Below are 17811 nucleotides of genomic sequence, written 5' to 3'. Positions count from 1 at the left end.
ATTATTAACACAGGTAAATGGAAGCAGCCAGCAGGTAAAAGCTCCATTACGTTCCCTAATTCATTTCCGCAACATCTCCTATTGCGATCGATTAACGATGACCTCAGTCTTCAGTCATGAATTATGGGTGTTTTTCCTCCTGCCTCATTATCCTGCATTATTAATGGCATTATTCATCCTGCTCAATGCAAGCCTCATCCTCAGATTCTCTATGAGGATGTCTGCATTATTTGTGGTCCCTGTTAAGTGAATTCAGTATTGAGAGTATTGAGAACAGAGGCAAGAATTCTTTTAGCCCCAAAATGGAAACAAGTACCAAGGAAAGAAGAGTGGCAGATGAAGACGATCGACTTTGCAGAACTGGCAAAGCTGACAGGAAAAATCTGAAACCAGCATGACCAAGTATTCCAAAAGGACAGGAGTAAATTTATACGATATCTGAAAGGTTATTGTAAGCAATTAACATCGCTAGCAGGGTTGCCTGAAGTCTTGTAAGGAGAAATTTTCTACCTTTCTATGTTTGTTTAAAATTTGAGCTATTTTGTAATGAATGCAACTAGAATTTGAAAACAGTCAAAATGCAATGATACAAAGGTTAGTTTTGAAAGCTATGAGGTGGGAGGGAAGGAAGTTGATAGGCTCTAAAGAGCCAGGGAGGTAAAGTGGATAATAATGATGTGAATGTATATTACTGTGGTACCTCAGGTTAGGTACTTAATTCGTTCCGGAGGTCCGTTCTTAACCTGAAACTGTTCTTAACCTGAAGCACCACTTTAGCAATGGGACCTCCTGCTGTTGCCGCGCCACCGGAGCCCGATTTCTGTTCTTATCCTGGAGCAAAGTTCTTAACCTGAAGCACTATTTCTGGGTTAGCGGAGTCTGTAACCTGAAGCGTAAGTAACCCGAGGTACCACTGTATTAAAAAAGAATATATATATATATATATATATATATATATATATATATATATATATGAGAGAGAGAATATTGAGAACAGCATTCTCTTTCAGGTATATTATATTAGAATTGGCTTGTTTGGATAGATGCTGAAAGCGCCTCTCTGAGGCATATGATGCTGGCATTAGCTTTGTTCTGGAAAGAAAATCCTTCATGTTCATGCACTTTGAAATTACATTCCTATGATGTGGGGACTAACAGATGGGCAAGGAAAGTGGAGCCTACAGGCCCTTATGGTGGCAAAGAGACTTAAACACCTCCATCTATGACTTACTTAGTGGTCTGCTCATCTTATGTCTCACTGCTCATCCTATGTCTGAAGATATAGCTTATACTCAACCATCTCATTTAGAGGCCTGTTATTTTTATTTTATTGCATCTCTATCCCGCCTCTTCTTCAAGGAGCTCAAGGAGGTATACATGGCTCTTCCAATCCACATTTAACCTCCACAACAAACCTGTGAGGTAGGCTGACAAGCAGTGAATGCTCCCCACCCCCCAAGTGAGCTTCATAGCTGAGTGGGGATTTGAACACTGGCCCAACAATCCTCTGACCACTCTACACCACATATGGTCTGCTTTGTTGTTTAGTCGTTTAGTCATGTCCGACTCTTCGTGACCCCATGGACCAGAGCACGCCAGGCACTCCTGTCTTCCACTGCCTTCCGCAGTTTGGTCAAACTCATGCTGGTAGCTTCGAGAACACTATCAAACCATCTCGTCCTCTGTCGTCCCCTTCTCCTTGTGCCCTCCATCTTTCCCAACATCAGGGTCTTTTCCAGGGAGTCTTCTCTTCTCATGAGGTGGCCAAAGTATTGGAGCCTCAGCTTCACGATCTGTCCTTCCAGTGAGCACTCAGGGCTGATTTCCTTAAGAATGGATAGGTTTGTCTTCTTGCAGTCCATGGGACTCTCAAGAGTCTCCTCCAGCACCATAATTCAAAAGCATCAATTCTTCAGCGATCAGCCTTCTGTATGGTCCAGCTCTCACTTCCACACATCACTACTGGAAAAACCATAGCTTTAGCTATACAGACTTTTGTCGGCAAGGTGATGTCTCTGCTTTTTAAGATGCTGTCTAGGTTCGTCGTTGCTTTTCTCCTAAGAAGCAGACGTCTTTTAATTTTGTGGCTGCTGTCACCATCTGCAGTGATCATGGAGCCCAAGAAAGTAAAATCTCTCACTGCCTCCATTTCTTCCCCTTCTATTTGCCAGGAGGTGACGGGTCCAGTGGCCATGATCTTCGTTTTTTTGATGTTGAGCTTCATATTTTGCGCTCTCCTCTTTCACCCTCAATAAAAGGTTCTTTAATTAATGGTCTGCTTCTAGTAACCTATATGTTGAAGTCAGCATTGATGGGACATTGATCAGACATTCTTAAATGTCAACTGATGATGCTTCCATCTTTTCTTCCTGTTAAACCTACATTGTTGTTGTTTTTTTAAAAGAAGATTGGGTTGTACCCAAAGCTAGTCCTCCTCCAGCATGACCAAATGAGGTCCATTAATTTCAATGGGTTTGTTCTAAGTAAAGCTTTGTTGGATGCAGCCCATTTTTTTAGAAAAACAGCAGCAACACACAATAACATAGAAACATGAGAACCTCCTGGAAATGTCGGGTCAGAATCTGGACCCTCATGGGCACTTTTGCTTGAGCTTGAGGAACCAAATGTTTGCCCCAGGAGGTGGAGAGAAAGACAGACAGATCAAAATGTTGGTTATTTGCAGATTAGTTGCGCTGCAAAGAGCTTGCTGAGGAGACCACACATTACAAGGAACGCAAAATAACTTTAGCTAGGTTTCAATAACAAAACCAAAAATTCCTTTTACATTAATTATAACATATGAATAAGCATGACCCATCCACCAGGGTACTGAGAGAGCTAGGTGCTGCTCTTTATATACTATACCCAATTGCTGACACAGCTTAATTAACACAATTTAGCAGCACCTGCTATACTGCTTCACAGCTGTAAAACTAGGTCACGTTATTTGCTCTGGCCCTTAAAGAAATACACATCTTGTGGAACAATAATGAACCTTCAAGTTTAAAGAGACCATTCAACAAGACACACACACACACACACACAGAGAGAGAGAGAGAGAGAGAGAGAGAGAGAGAGAGATGCTCTTGGAGCTATCCATGGTTCTGAAACTCAACCCATGCTTTTCCCTTTCCAGGCTCCAGCATCAGACCAGCACATGACATTACTGTCCATGGTTCAAATTCCTGCTCAGCCATGAAGCTCACAGGATAGTCACAGACAAGTCACTGTTTGCTGAGTCTTGCCAGGGTTTTTTTGAGGGTTTTGTTTTTTTAAAGGGGGTGCCTCTATGCCATCTCAAGGTAACCAGGATGACAGGAAAATTAATAAACCCTGTATTAACTGATTGTCTTTTATTATGGTAATCTTTGTATGAAATGTTCCTTTCATATCTCCAATTTTCTTGAACAGATCTCTGGTTTTTCCCACTCTGTTGTGTTCCTCTATTTCTTTGCATTGCTCGTTTAAGAAGGCCTTCTTGTCTCTCCTTGCTATTTTTTGGAAATCTGCATTCAATTTCCTGTATCTTTCACTATCTCCCTTGCATTTTGCTTGCCTTCTCTCCCCCGCTATTTGTAAGGCCTCGTTGGACAGCCAACGAGGACCTAACAAAAAGGACCTAACAGAAGCAGAAGACATCAAGAAGAGATGGCAAGAATACACAGAGGAACTATACCAGAAAGAAATGGATGTCTCGTATACCCCAGGTAGTGTGGTTCCTGACCTTGAGCCAGACATACTGGAGAGTGAAGTCAAATGGGCCTTAGAAAGCACTGCTAATAACAAGGCCAGTGGAAGGGATGATATTCCAGCTGTACTATTTAAAATTTTAAAAGATGATGCTGTTAAGGTGCTACACTCAATATGCCAGCAAATTTGGAAAACTCAGCAGTGGCCAGAGGATTGGAGAAGATCAGTCTACATCCCAATCCCAAAGAAGGGCAGTGCCAAAGAATGCTCCAACTACCTCACAATTGCACTCATTTCACACGCTAGCAAGGTTATGCTTAAAATTCTACAAGGCAGGCTTAAGCAGTATGTGGACCGAGAACTCCCAGAAGTGCAAGCTGGATTTCGAAGGGGCAGAGGAACCAGAGACCAAATTGCAAACATGCGCTGGATTATGGAGAAAGCTAGAGAGTTCCAGAAAGACATCTACTTCTGCTTCATTGACTATGCAAAAGCCTTTGACTGTGTCGACCACAGCAAACTATGGCAAGTTCTTAAAGAAATGGGAGTGCCTGATCACCTCATCTGTCTCCTGAGAAATCTCTGTGTGGGACAAGAAGCTACAGTTAGAACTGGATATGGAACAACTGATTGGTTCAAAATTGGGAAAGGAGTACGGCAAGGCTGTATATTGTCTCCCTGCTTATTTAACTTATATGCAGAATTCATCATGCGAAAGGCTGGGCTGGATGAATCCCAAGCCAGAATTAAGATCGCCGGAAGAAATATCAACAACCTCAGATATGCATATGACACAACCTTGATGGCAGAAAGTGAGGAGGAATTAAAGAACCTTTTAATGAGGGTGAAAGAGGAGAGCACAAAATATGGTCTGAAGCTCAACATCAAAAAAACGAAGATCATGGCCACTGGGCCCATCACCTCCTGGCAAATAGAAAGGGAAGAAATGGAGGCAGTGAGAGATTTGACTTTCTTGGGCTCCATGATTACTGCAGATGGTGACAGCAGACACGAAATTAAAAGACGCCTGCTCCTTGGGAGAAAGGCGATGGCAAACCTAGACAACATCTTAAAAAGCAGAGACATCACCTTGCCAACAAAGGTCCGTATTGTAAAAGCCATGGTTTTCCCAGTAGTGATGTATGGAAGCGAGAGCTGGACCATAAAGAAGGCTGATCGCCAAAGAATTGATGCTTTTGAATTCTGGTGCTGGAGGAGACTCTTGAGAGTCCCATGGACTGCAAGAAGATCAAACGCATCCATTCTTAAGGAAATCAGCCCTGAGTGCTCACTGGAAGGACAGATCCTGAAGCTAAGGCTCCAATACTTTGGCCACCTCATGAGAAGAGAAGACTCCTTGGAAAACACCCTGAGGTTGGGAAAGATGGAGGGCACAAGAAGAAGGGGACGACAGAGGATGAGATGGTTAGACAGTGTTCTCGAGCCACAAACATGAGTCTGACCAAACTGCGGGAGGCAGTGGAAGACGAAGTGCCTGGCATGCTCTGGTCCATGGGGTCACGAAGAGTCGGACACGAATGAACAACTAAACAAACAAACAAAGTATTAACTGAATCTAGTGGTTAACTTACTTACTTTTTTGTTCTTCAGCTTTGTGATTTACGCATATTGTCAACTGGGCGAGGATTGTGGTGGTTCTAATAATAATAATAATTTTATTCTTTATACCCCACCCATCTGGTGAGGTTTCCCAAGCCACTCTGGGCAGCCCCCAACAGAATATTAATAATAATAAAGTGATGAAGCATCAAACATAAAAAAACTACCCTAAACAAGCACAGAGTGCATTTCGTACTCTAGTCAGGAAAGGCAACAAACACAGACATATCACGTAATGTGGTGGTGGACAAGAATGGGATTTCCCCACCCCAGTTAAATGTCCAACAATTCACAGACAAAAAAGACACACAATTGAGCATGGTCAGGAAAGCAGATGAAAGATTAAATAAATGAAACTTGTGCAAAAGAGGCAATATGGCAGTATTTAAAAACAAGACAGAAACAACAGATAAAATACTCATGTAATCAAAAACAGTGCCAGATGAAATCATATTTGGATGGAACTTGCCATCTGTATGAATGTGTTGTTGAATAAGGTGTACTAAAAAAAAACCAAGCCAGCCTCAGAAACCCCAAGTTGGTGAGTCAATTTCTCTGATGAAGTATTTTCAGATCAGGGAGTCTGACTTCCAAACAGGCCAGAATGACTGCCAAAACACCCTCATCTTACTCCTTAAGCCCTAGCTATGTCGCTTCAATATTTCATATGGAAGGTTCGAATACTGACCCATTCACAGGACACAGAGAGGCTCTCTCTGAATTGCCAGAGACGACAGCACATGGAAAAGCCAAAAGACATTAGCCGTGACCAGCAGCTGATCTGGCTCATTTTGGATTACGTCATCCGTTCCACCGAACCAGTGTGGGAGCTGATGAGCAAATGGAAAGCGATCTGCACATGAGCGCACCGTGTACCCTTGCTCCAGTTCTACTGCCAGTGAGAACATCTTCCCAAAGTGGAAGATTAATCATGCGCTATCTAGTGGGCTCGTGCAGCAGGGAGAGCGCGTGAGAGAGGGCGGAAACAGGCCAGCAAGATCTACGAAAGCCCACGGTAAACGAAACTGCTTCCCCACTATCAAGAAAGGTGAGCAAAACAAAGCATGAGGCCATTCTTAAAAGCGGGGCCTGCAACAAAAAGTTGCAAAGTGCTCCTGGTTCATGGTCCCAGCCAGCCATGCCCTTTCAGAATTCTCCATTCCATCTCCCACCTCCTGTGTTCAATTTTCCTGCAACATTGCCAGTTCTGCACATCAAAGTGTTCAAGTGGGTATATATAGGGTAAGGTGATCTTGCAAGTAATTAATTACTTGATTAATTACGTAGTGATCTTCAATGGATCTCAAGGAAGGGAAACATTTAAAAAAGAACCCTCATTCCCCCCCCCAACTCTTCCATAACTTCCCCACAAGGGGGAGTTTTCCTACTGTTTTGCAGTAAAATTAGAAACCACCAGCTCTGCAGTAAGTAGCAAGGGAGAAATTTGCTTCGATGCATGTTATAGGCAAAACAGTAGCAAACCAAATCACAGCTCTCCTTAGAAATTTTCACTTTCCTGAATGTTTGCAGTTCCCCAGCCAAGTGTACGGAAAATGCATATACAAGAATGAAATGTGTGCAACATACAAATATTTCCTTATAGTATTTTTATTTTATTTATTTATTAAATTTGCATACTGCCCTTCACTTGAAGACTGCAGGGCAGTTCACAACGTAAAAATACAAAATGGAACATTTGCTTACCAAAAAGAGAGAGGGGAAATTGGGCAAAATTGCATTAAGAATGTGTTAGAAGAAACTTGCTGATGGATTTTCATGAGGACTCTCTCTCTTCTCTCTCTGCAAACTGATGCAGAAAATTGCAGAACCAAACTTAAGATTTTTTTGGAGGGGGGGGAGGAAGAGAGAAATAAAAATGGAGAGATTTGCTCATGCCTCTTTTGCAGCACAATCGTAATCCTGTTAGGAGGCTCTCTTTGCTCATTCGAGGCAATAAAGGGTTGTGCGTGAAAGTTTTAAATATAAATAGCGGTCTTGAGGGTGTAGTTAAAAATGATGGAATTTGCCCCCCAAAGGAAGCAGTTATGGCTGCCATCTTGGATGGCATTGAAAGAGGATTGGCCAAATTCCTAGAGGTAAAGGCTTATCAAAGGCTAAGAGCCACCATAGCTACATTCTGTCTCCACTGTCAGAGGCAGCATGGCTCTGAATATGACCCAGAGTCCCAAGTGGGGAGTGGGGTCTTGTGGTGGGGTCCCACTTGTGGGTTTCCTGCAGGCATCTGGGCAGCCACTGTGAGACCAGGCTAGATGGGCCCGATCTCCTCTTCTTGGACCCAGCCAGCAAGGACAACGGTCAGGGATAACGGGAGTTGTAACACAACAACATTTAGAGGGGCTCCAGCTTGGGGGAGCTGGCACTGCACAAATGGTTTGCAGGATGTGAAAAATGGGCCATCGCTGCCCAAGCAGCAAAGCACCACACCAGCCCTTCAAGAAGCCAACAATGATCCTTCCATGAAACATTTTTCTCCACATTTGTCCTTGGGCTTTATCTTACGAATGCTGAAACTAATGTACCTCCTCCCCACCCCAGTGATTTACCTGGGCCCTCAGATTAGCTGCTTCTTTCCATTTAACACACAGGATAAAAATCTAGCAGACACCCATTTAAGAAAGGCCACCATTGTTTGTCAATTGCAGGCACTGCCAGTAAGTGGCTTCCACTCATAGCCTTGAGCAGATTCTCTTCATAATACCCAGACAGCACAGAGGCAAGAAATGCCATTTATCTTCTTGGTAGGTACTGGAGATTGTTTTCATATTTTCACAGCGTTCTTTGGAAAAGGGAGGGAGGTCCCTTCCTCTGTTTTAGCACAAAACCTGTTTTGGCAACGAAACCACACTATCGCTTTCATTATGTTATTAATCTGAAACGATCACACTGCCCTCAAAAATGGTAGAGTTAGAAAAGGTTCAGGGGAAAAAAGAGCAACCAAAATGGCCATAGGGATGGAACGAGGAGACGTCTTAGAGAAAAGGCGAGAAGGAGGTGCATAAATTCATAAAAATCATTCATGGCAAGGAGAAAGTGGAGAACGTATTTTCTCCCTCTCTCGTAGCACTGGGCACCCAATGAAGCTGAACATTGAGAGGTTCAGGATAGATAAAAGTTGAACTATGGAATTGTTGTTGTATAGTCGTTCAGTTGTGTCCGAGTCTTCGTGACCCCATGGACCAGAGCACGCCAGGCACTCCTGTCTTCCACTGCCTCCTGCAGTTTGGTCAGACTCATGATTGTAGCTTCGAGAACACTATCAAACCATCTCGTCCTTTGTCGTCCCCTTCTCCTTGTGCCCTCCATCTTTCCCAACATCAGGGTCTTTCCCAGGGAGTCTTCTCTTCTCATGAGGTGGCCAAAGTATTGGAGCCTCAGCTTCATGATCTGTCCTTCCAGTGAGCACTCACGGTTGATTTCCTTCAGAATGGATAGGTTTGATCTTCTTGCAGTCCAGGGGACTCTCAAGAGTCTCCTCCAGCACCAAACTATGGAATTAGCACCCACAATAGACAGGTATAGCCACCAACTTCAATGGCTTCAAAAGAGGATCAGACAATTTCATGGAGGTATAGACTATCAATGGCTACTAACCATGATGGCTATGCTCAGTCTCCACTGTTGCAAGGCAGTCATACTTCTGAATACCAATTGCTGGAAGCCATAGGAGGGGAGAGTGCTGTGAGTTCAGATCCTGCTTGTGGGCTTTCCCCCGCCCCCAAGGCATTTGGTTGGCCACTGCGAGACCAGGATGCAGGACTAGATGGGCCAATGGCTTGATCCAGCAGCCTCTGCTCATGTTTTCACGCATTCTTTAAATAACTGAAGGGCCATCACATCAACTTCCTGCAAGACTTGTTGTCTGCTGCCCCAGAGGGCAGAACTAGCACAAAGAGGCTCAAGTCACAGAAGGGTTAACTTCCTAACAGCAAAAGCAGTTTGACAAGGAACATGAGGCTGTATCCAATGCTGTGCTTCTTATAGAGTAGACCAATTAGGCCCATCTGCACTACAAAGTTATAGCAGTGTTGCAGCCAAAGAATCCGGGGAAGTATAGTTTGTTAAAGATGTGAGTCATCCCTCTTTCCCCTCACAGAGCTATAATTTCCAGAACAGCTCAGTAATCAACCCCACTTCCCAGAGAACTATGGACACTGTAGCTCTGTGAGGGGAGTGGGGTCTCCTTCAGCGCTCTTTTTCAAAATTAAAATATATTTTTCATTTTCACATTTTACAAGCATTTTTAACGAGAAAAACAAAATCTTTACAAATTTAATTTGCATTTCCCTCAACTCCCCTCCCCTCCTTTCTGCAGTTATTTAGTTTATATCTTTTTATTACTGTATATCCAATTCAAACCTATTTACCAATTTTCCTTTATCTTCCCCTTTAATTATCTCTTGCTGCATGTGTTTATATCAATGCTGCCAACATTTTAATTTATTTACAATGCATCTTCAAATATAATCAATTATTTCCCCCTATTGTGTTTTTAAAGAATCTCTCATCTTGATTTCTAATTCTTCCAGTAAGTTTTGCCAATTCTGCGTACTCCATCAATTAAAACTGCCAGTCCTGTTTTGTTGGGACTGTTTCATCTTTCCATCTTTGTGTGTAAATAATCTGGGAAGCCGTGGTAGCATACATAAAGTTTTTTTCCTGTTCATTGCGTACCTCTCCGCCAATTATACCTAGAAGAAAAACTTCTGGTTTTTTCACAAAAGTGATCTTCAACATCCCCCCCCCCAACTCATTATAAATCATTTCACAGAAAGCTTTTGCTAACTCACATGACAGTTCTCAGCATTCTTAACCAATTATGCTTCCCACGATTCTTTGGGGTGAAGTCAAAGTGATATGATACTGCTTTAAATGTATGGTGCAGAAGGACCTTAGGTCCATTCATTTTAGGAGTTCTTACCACTGAATAAAGCTGAGTTAACTATACAGTGGTACCTCAGGTTAAGAACTTAATTCATTCCGGAGGTCCGTTCTTAATCTGAAACTGTTCTTAACCTGAAGCACCACTTTAGGTAATGGGGCCTCCCACTGCCGCCGCGTGATTTCTGTTCTCATCCTGAAGCAAAGTTCTTAACCTGAGGTACTATTTCTGGGTTAGCGGAGTCTGTAACCTGAAGTGTCTGTAACCTGACGTACCACTGTATTTATTTATTGGCCGCCGTATAAACCAAGCTATATTTGTGGCAATCTTGCAGTGATTAAATGGAACAAAATTGACAGTAAATCAGTATAATGCAGTTTATACACTGTATAATACACCTTGTAAAATAAGGTACAGTGGTACCTCTGGTTACGAACTTAATTTGTTCTGGAGGTCCATTCTTAACCTGAAACTGTTCTTAACCTGAGGTACCACTTTAGCTAATGGGGCCTCCCGTTGCCGCTGCCATGCAATTTCTGTTGTCATCCTGATGTAAAGTTCTTAACCCAAAGTACTATATCTGGGTTAGCAGAGTCTGTAACCTGAAGCGTCTGTAACCCAAGGTACCACAGTAACCTGAAGAAAAATAGGAAGCTGCTTTTTATGGAACCAGGCCATTAGCAGTGTAGTTATCAGCTACACTGATCGCAGTGGCTCTCCAGTGTGGTGGGAGCCAGTGTGGTGTAGTGGTTAAGAGCGGTAGTCTCGTAATCTGGGGAACTGGGTTCGCATCTCCGCTCCTCCACATGCAGCTGCTGGGTGACCTTGGGCCAGTCACACTTCTTTGAAGTCCCTCAGCCCCACTCACCTCACAGAGTGTTTGTTGTGGGGGAGGAAGGGAAAGGAGAATGTTAGCCACTTTGAGACTCCTGAAGGGGAGTGAAAGGCGGGATATAAAATCCAAACTCTTCTTCTTCTTCTTCTTCCAGGGTTTCAGAGAGGGGTCTCTCCCAGCCTTCCTTGGCAGTTGCTGGGGTTTGAAGCTGGGACCCTCTGCATGCAAAGCAGACCCCGCATCACTACAGCCTGTCCCAAGAGCACTTTGACAGTGGTACCAGGTGGCCCCAAAGTGGCAATGGACTCTCCCTGGTTGGAGGCCATCTGTCAAGGATGTTATTCTACCTCTGGTGTTCCTGCATTGAGCAGAGGACTATCTGACACCCCTCTCCAACTCTGTGGTTCTCTGGCAATCTTAGTAAGGGCTGTTGAGATTATCGCGGTTGGTGGGAACAATGCATTGGAATACTGGTTGTTAGAAATTGCAGGAGGGCAGAGGGACCAAGTCCTGCTTCTTGAACAAGCTTGGGTGGCCACTGTGAGGACAGGATGCTGGACTAGATGGGCCATTGGCCTGATCCAGCCTGGTCCTACCTAAGGCGTTCTTAGGGTTAACCCAGACAGCATCAGAGGAGGTGCCAGAGTGGGTGGGACAAGGAAGACATCCTGCCTCTCTTGCGAAGGCAGATTCAAGTTGCAAAGGAAAGGGCCATGTGTGGGTTGTAGGTTTCAGTTAAGGTCCTTCCTGTCTCCCCACCCCACGCAGAATTTGAACGCAGGAGAATCACCTTGAAATCAAAGGATATGGCGTTCCTCAAGCAAACTCTTCAAAACAATCACACACACACACACACACCCCATTCAAAGTCATGCATATCGTGGCCACATTTCAGCACACAATTAGTTACATTTCTGCGCATTACAGCGTTAAGTGTGCCTCACTTTGCCCTGGATTGGGGCCTGTATTTCTCATTGTCTCATTTACCAACGTACTAGAACACACTGCATTTTCTTTCTGTTTTTAAGACAGCAACAACAAAAAATCTCAAAACAGGCACATGCATTTCTGAAAAAGGCAACAGAGTTCCTTTTTACTGAATTAATTCTGTGTTGCCAAAAGATTGAGGTCTAGGACAAAAATGCAGCCAAATATTCTCACTTCTGATGAGAAATATTTTCATAACTGAAACTAAAAGAGATGGAGAGGAGGGCTGGATTCAGGAATGAAATGATCAGAAACAATCTGATTGGAAAACAAATTATTTATTTACATGCCTATCCTAGAGGCCTTTCATTTGGATGCAAGTCCCAGTGAATAATTTCAGCACACCTTCTTTCTAAGCAAATGCACTTACGATCCTAGGAAGCATTTCTCTCAAATAATAATAATTTATAATAATAATTTATTATTTATACCAATTGTAAGAAGAGAAGCTGAACCCAATACACAGGGCAATGAGTTCTGTGCTGGACAGAACCAGGGCTGGTGGGCTGAATCTTTCGCAAAGCAAGTACTGGGAGCTTGTAGTCCAAATCTGAACATCCAATGAATATTTCCTTTCCCACAACAGCAGCACATACATGTCCTCAGAAGGAAACACACTGAGTTCACTGGGACCAACTGGGTGGGGATAGCATCACAACAATCCGATTCCTTTACTTGGGAGTAAGCCCTATTAAACTCAGTGAGATTTACTGCTGAGTAGATAAGTGTACAAGATTGCACTGTAAATCTTCTACTTGGCAACAGCTTCTTCCAAAGAGCACTTCATATCAAGATAGGATCTGAAATGTACAATATGTACCACAGCAGATTTGCTCCTTTCTATAGGAGAAGGTTAGGATTCTCTTTCTCTTCATCACAATGTCTCCTGTTGGGTTTCTGATTTTTCTTCTATTAGGTCTTTAAATCCCAATTTTGCCAGTGGTTCTTTGGCCATAAGTTGCCTAAACAAACAAGCAAACAAAAAACCATTTGAAAAGCATTAAACTTGAAATTGGCATGCTTAGCAATTTCATTTTCTGAATAATTTTGTGCTCCTTAAAATAAAATAAAAAAATAAACCCAGAAGATGCACATGATTCTACAGGACTGCAGAGGAACCCCTGGCAAAGAATGCGTATTCTTAAGGGTGTTGGTTTGCTTTCTTTTAAAGGAAGGTTCCTGGCTTATGGATATAAAAATATGCTTGAAAATGTGTGGGCAGTGGTTACTTAAGAATGCACAGAAGCTCACAAAAGGGGTAGGGGCTAGAGAATTTGAATTGCCAAGGTCGTCAGTTTCCCTTTTAAAAACAGGTTTCTAGTCCATTGGACCACTCAGCCGCCCTAGAAACACAGGGACATAGGAAGCTACTTTATACAAAGTCAAATCAAAAACTACAAAGTGATTTAACAATCAACTGTTCTTCTCAGGAAACTGTAGATCTGGGAGGGAAACGGGGGGTCTCCTAAAAACTCTCAAAACCCTTAACTACAGTTCCCATGATTCCTTGGGGAAAGCAGTGACATGTTAAAGGGGTACAACAGTGCTTTAAATGCATGGGGTGGATGTGGACTCACTGTCAGCAAAAGAAGAAGAAGAAGAAGAAGAAGAAGAAGAAGAAGAAGAAGAAGAAGAAGAGGAGGAGGAGGAGGAGGAGGAGAAAAGAAAAGAGGGCAAAGGAAATTAAGTACTGTAATTTTACAGATTTCAAAAATGAAGCAGTGGTTTGCGGAGCCAAAAATCCACCGTGCACTGACAGCCCAGCATAAGTTGTCTCTGGCAAATTGAGAGCAAACATCCATTAGCTTAAGTGAAGTGTTGCAAATAAGAATGCACTTGCCTCTCCATTCTGCATTCTAAATATTCCTTTGATTCCTGCCTGCACAATGCATTCTCAAAGCTGTTCTCCCTCAGACACTTCATGAATTTTTCTTTGAAAGCTGTACATTCACCTGTTCGACAGAAGGAAAGCACGTTTTTTGAAACAGGAGGCATGAAAAGAAACAGACATGGAATTAAGAGTAAGACAAAACAATAGCGCTATTCAAAGGACAGGCTGGCTGCTGTGGCTCAGCACGAGAACGTAATGCAGTAGGCGGGGGGGCACATTGAAACCACCAAGGTGCCAGCAAACCTTCAAGTCACTAAGGTCCAAGAAAAAATAGTTTCAAAGGGGGGATTCAGTGTGAAGTTGCTGATTTAGAATTCATTAGCAGTTCTCAGGATTCTTTGGGGGAAGCCATGACTATTTAAGTGGTGTGATGCTGCTTTAGATCTATAGTGGCATTGGCTCAATCTAGCAGGCTGTTCTTAAGCTATTGCTTTATATGCACAGTGCAGATGATGCCTTACAGAGGGGGAGAATTACAAATGCCACCTTGAGCTCCTTGCCCCCCCCCCCAAAGGGAGATAGATATATTTTTGTATGTTTTAAAATAGGCTTGTAATTTTTTTCTTGATTCTATTTTTGTAGACCGCTTTGAGGTTTGTCTATTTTACACAGTGGTACCTCAGGTTAAGAACTTAATTCGTTCTGGAGGTCTGTTCTTAACCTGAGGTACCACTTTAGCTAATGGGGCCTCCCGCTGCTGCCGCGCCACCAGAGCACGATTTCTGTTCTCAACCTGAAGCAAAGTTCTTAACCCGAGGTACTATTTCTGGGTTAGCGGAGTCTGTAACCTGAAGCGCATTTGCATAAATTTTACAAAATAAGATAGATAAATAAAATGCAATAGAAATAAATAAATAATGAATGAATGAATGTTCTGCTGCCTCTCTTACTGGTCCCAGTGTCAATTCTTGTGCTGGAGGTGGAGCTTTAAAAAACATTGATTTGCAGCCCTCCTCTTCCATTTTTATGGCGGAAAATGCGCCCCCAGGTGTTGTGGGACTCCAACTCCCATCAGCCCTAGCCAGCACGGCCCCCACCAAGGATTTTGGAAGTTATAGTCCATCAGCAACAGGATAGTCAAAAGTTCCCCTCCCCTAGGGGGCCCATGACAGAAGTTCTGCTAACGGAAAGCTATGGTTTCTATGGGCTCACAGCGGTACCGCTCTATCCCTTGCGCATCTATGGCAAGCGCCCTTCTTGACTGTACTTGGGAGTTCGCTTGTAGGCCGGAAATGCCTGCCGTACTTTCTATTCCCCCCACCCAATGTCCTCTCTATGGTCGGTGGACGAATCGCACATGCGCAATCGAGGGGATGGACGGTTGCGGGGGGGGGGGAACCTTCTCACCGAAATGATCCAGAGGGAAAGCGCCTTTGTCCGGCGGTCTCGGCTTGAAGCTTTTCGTCCCGAAGTTCATAGCCGTAGACATGACGACGACTCTCCGAGGACGCGAAGCAGCCGCTGCGCCTCTGACCGAACCTTCGCCTCACTTCCGGGATCTCCGTGTTGTCAAGTCCCAGGTTGTGGAGTGGAGCGCCGAGCCAGGCCAGAAGAAACGAGAGCAGAGCTGATCGGGCGGGGAGGAGCCGAGCAGTTAGCCCCGCCTCCTTCAGCCCCAGGTGGATGCCTGGCCGGGATGGAGCTGGCATTTTTAAATCTTCTTTTATTTATTGATAAATAAATATGTCCTTTGCAGAAAGCAAAGGAGCCTTGCGATATTTCAGAGACTAACCAGTCTTAATTGCGCCTTCAGATTGAAACTGGAAGATGTGATTTCTTCAATTCCAGGAAATCTATACCGCTTTACTGTGTAATTCTTTAGAAAATAAATAAATCTCCAAGCGGTTTGCAATCTACCTACATCAAAACATCAGATAAGACGATCCACAATAAAACATTACAGAAAAAAGTCAAATATAAAACTTGCATTCAGAGTAACACAATCAACAAGAAACTAAAACATTGCAGTGGTGCCTCAGGTTAAGAACTTAATTCGTTCCGGAGGTCCGTTCTTAACCTGAAACTGTTCTTAACCCGAAGCACCACTTTAGCTAATGGGGGCTGCCGCTGCACAATTTCTGTTCTCATCCTGAAGCAAAGTTCTTAATCTGAGGTAATATTTCTGGGTTAGCAGAGTCTGTAACCTGAAGCGTATTTAACCTGAAGGGTATGTAACCCGAGGTACCACTGTATCTTAAAGGAGGTCAGCTACACAGTGCGCAATTACCGCAGCAAAGTTAACAACAAGAAAACATTATCTTAAACGTTTCAGAAGAAAGCATGCCCTACTTGTGCTTCAGCTGGCTCCAGTCCTTCAGCTGGGATACTTGTTCAAGCAGAAGGTGGCATTTTTCAGAAAATAACAACAACAACAACAACAACAACAACAACAACAACAACAACAACAACAACAACAATTTATTATTTATACCCCGCCCATCTGGCCGAGTTTCCCCAGCCATAGATTTAAGTGTTAGAAGCTTAAAACACAGTTAGTTCTCCCCTGTTGCATTTCAAGTCGCATTTTCACGCTGCTGTACACGCCAGAAAGGGGGCGGAGCAGACCCTCCAAGTGCCCCTATTTTCCAGGGATGTCCCTGATTTAGAGAATCCGCCCCGGTTTCTGCTTTAATCCAGGAATGTCCCACTTTTCCTTAGAATGTTTCTATTTTCATTGGAGAAATGTTGGAGGGTATGGAGGTAACTGACCCCCCCCCCCGAGCCATGTGAAGGCAATCCTCTATAGGGAGGTGTTGGTTTTTTTTAAATGTTTAATGTTTAATTGCTTTTGAATTGACCTTGCTTTTGAATTATGGTGCTGGAGGAGACTCTTGAGAGTCCCATGGACTGCAAGAAGATCAAACATTTCCATTCTTAAGAAAATCAGCCCGGAGTGCTCACCTGAAGGACAGATCCTGAAGCTGAGGCTCCAATACTTTGGCCACCACATGAAAAAAGAAGACTCCCTGGAAAAGACCCTGATGTTGGGAAAGATGGAGGGCACAAGGAGAAGGGGACGACAGAAGACGAGATGGTTGGACAGTGTTCTCGAAGCTACCAGCATGAGTCTGACCAAACTGCGGGAGGCAGTGGAAGACAGGAGTGCCTGGCGTGCTCTGGTCCAGGGGGTCACAAAGAGTCTGACACGACTAAACGACTAAACAACAACAACGTTTTATTATGTGTTGGAAGCTGTCCAGAGTGGCTGGGGTAACACAGTCAGATGTGTGGGGTGTAAATAGTAAAATGATCATTATGGAATGGGACATCCCTATTTTTAATGGAAGAAATGTTGGGGGGTTTGTTGGAGGTGTCTTCACCTAATGAGCATTGCCTGTTTGATTTCCCTGTGGCTTCATTACCCCACACAACTTCTTTTTAGTGAAGCTCTCATCTGTGCATATGCCATCATCTGCGCAAGCACAATGGCTAGCTCAAATGTATGCACCTGAGGTTAATTGCAAAATGAGTGTGGTTTGCGTGTTCAAATCGGATGGGAGCTGGTTTAAGAGACAATGCATCCAACAGCAGTTGTTCTCAAGAAACTGCAGAACAGATATGGATGTGGCTAACATCCTATGTAAAGGTAAAGGTAAAGGTACCCCTGCCCGTACGGGCCAGTCTTGACAGACTCTAGGGTTGTGCGCCCATCTCACTCAAGAGGCCGTGGGCCAGCGCTGTTCGGAGACACTTCCGGGTCACGTGGCCAGCGTGACATCGCTGCTCTGGCGAGCCAGAGCCGCACACGGAAACGCCGTTTACCTTCCCGCTAGTAAGCGGTCCCTATTTATCTACTTGCACCCGGGAGTGCTTTCGAACTGCTAGGTTGGCAGGCGCTGGGACCGAGCAACGGGAGCGCACCCCGCCGCGGGGATTTGAACCGCTGAC

At 43.9% G+C, this 17811-nt stretch overlaps 1 protein-coding gene and 1 long non-coding RNA gene across 3 annotated transcripts in view; one reads left to right on the top strand and one right to left on the bottom strand.

Moving 5' to 3' along the window:
- LOC310664596 overlaps positions 1-17811 on the top strand; it is a 40025-nt gene that overhangs the window by 8499 nt on the left and 13715 nt on the right. The window lies entirely within an intron of this gene.
- On the bottom strand, positions 12292-15581 carry COX19 (cytochrome c oxidase assembly factor COX19). Of its 2 annotated transcripts, XM_083413857.1 has the most exons (3): positions 15271-15581; positions 13873-13984; positions 12292-12994 (listed from the first exon to the last, which is right to left on the bottom strand). In XM_083413857.1, the coding sequence occupies exons 1-3, from the start codon at positions 15350-15352 to the stop codon at positions 12907-12909; spliced, it is 282 nt and encodes a 93-aa protein (XP_083269983.1). In that variant the 5' UTR covers positions 15353-15581; the 3' UTR covers positions 12292-12906. The 2 variants fall into 2 exon arrangements, 1 of the variants encoding a protein (XP_083269983.1); XR_014504936.1 differs by lacking the exons at positions 12292-12994; positions 15271-15581 and adding an exon at positions 14814-15262 and having other exon boundaries at positions 13869-13984.

The sequence above is a fragment of the Podarcis tiliguerta genome (assembly GCF_965153285.1).
Source record: "Podarcis tiliguerta genome assembly, chromosome: 14".
Classification (NCBI taxonomy): domain Eukaryota; kingdom Metazoa; phylum Chordata; class Lepidosauria; order Squamata; family Lacertidae; genus Podarcis; species Podarcis tiliguerta.
This window is presented reverse-complemented; position numbering and strand designations above follow the sequence as displayed.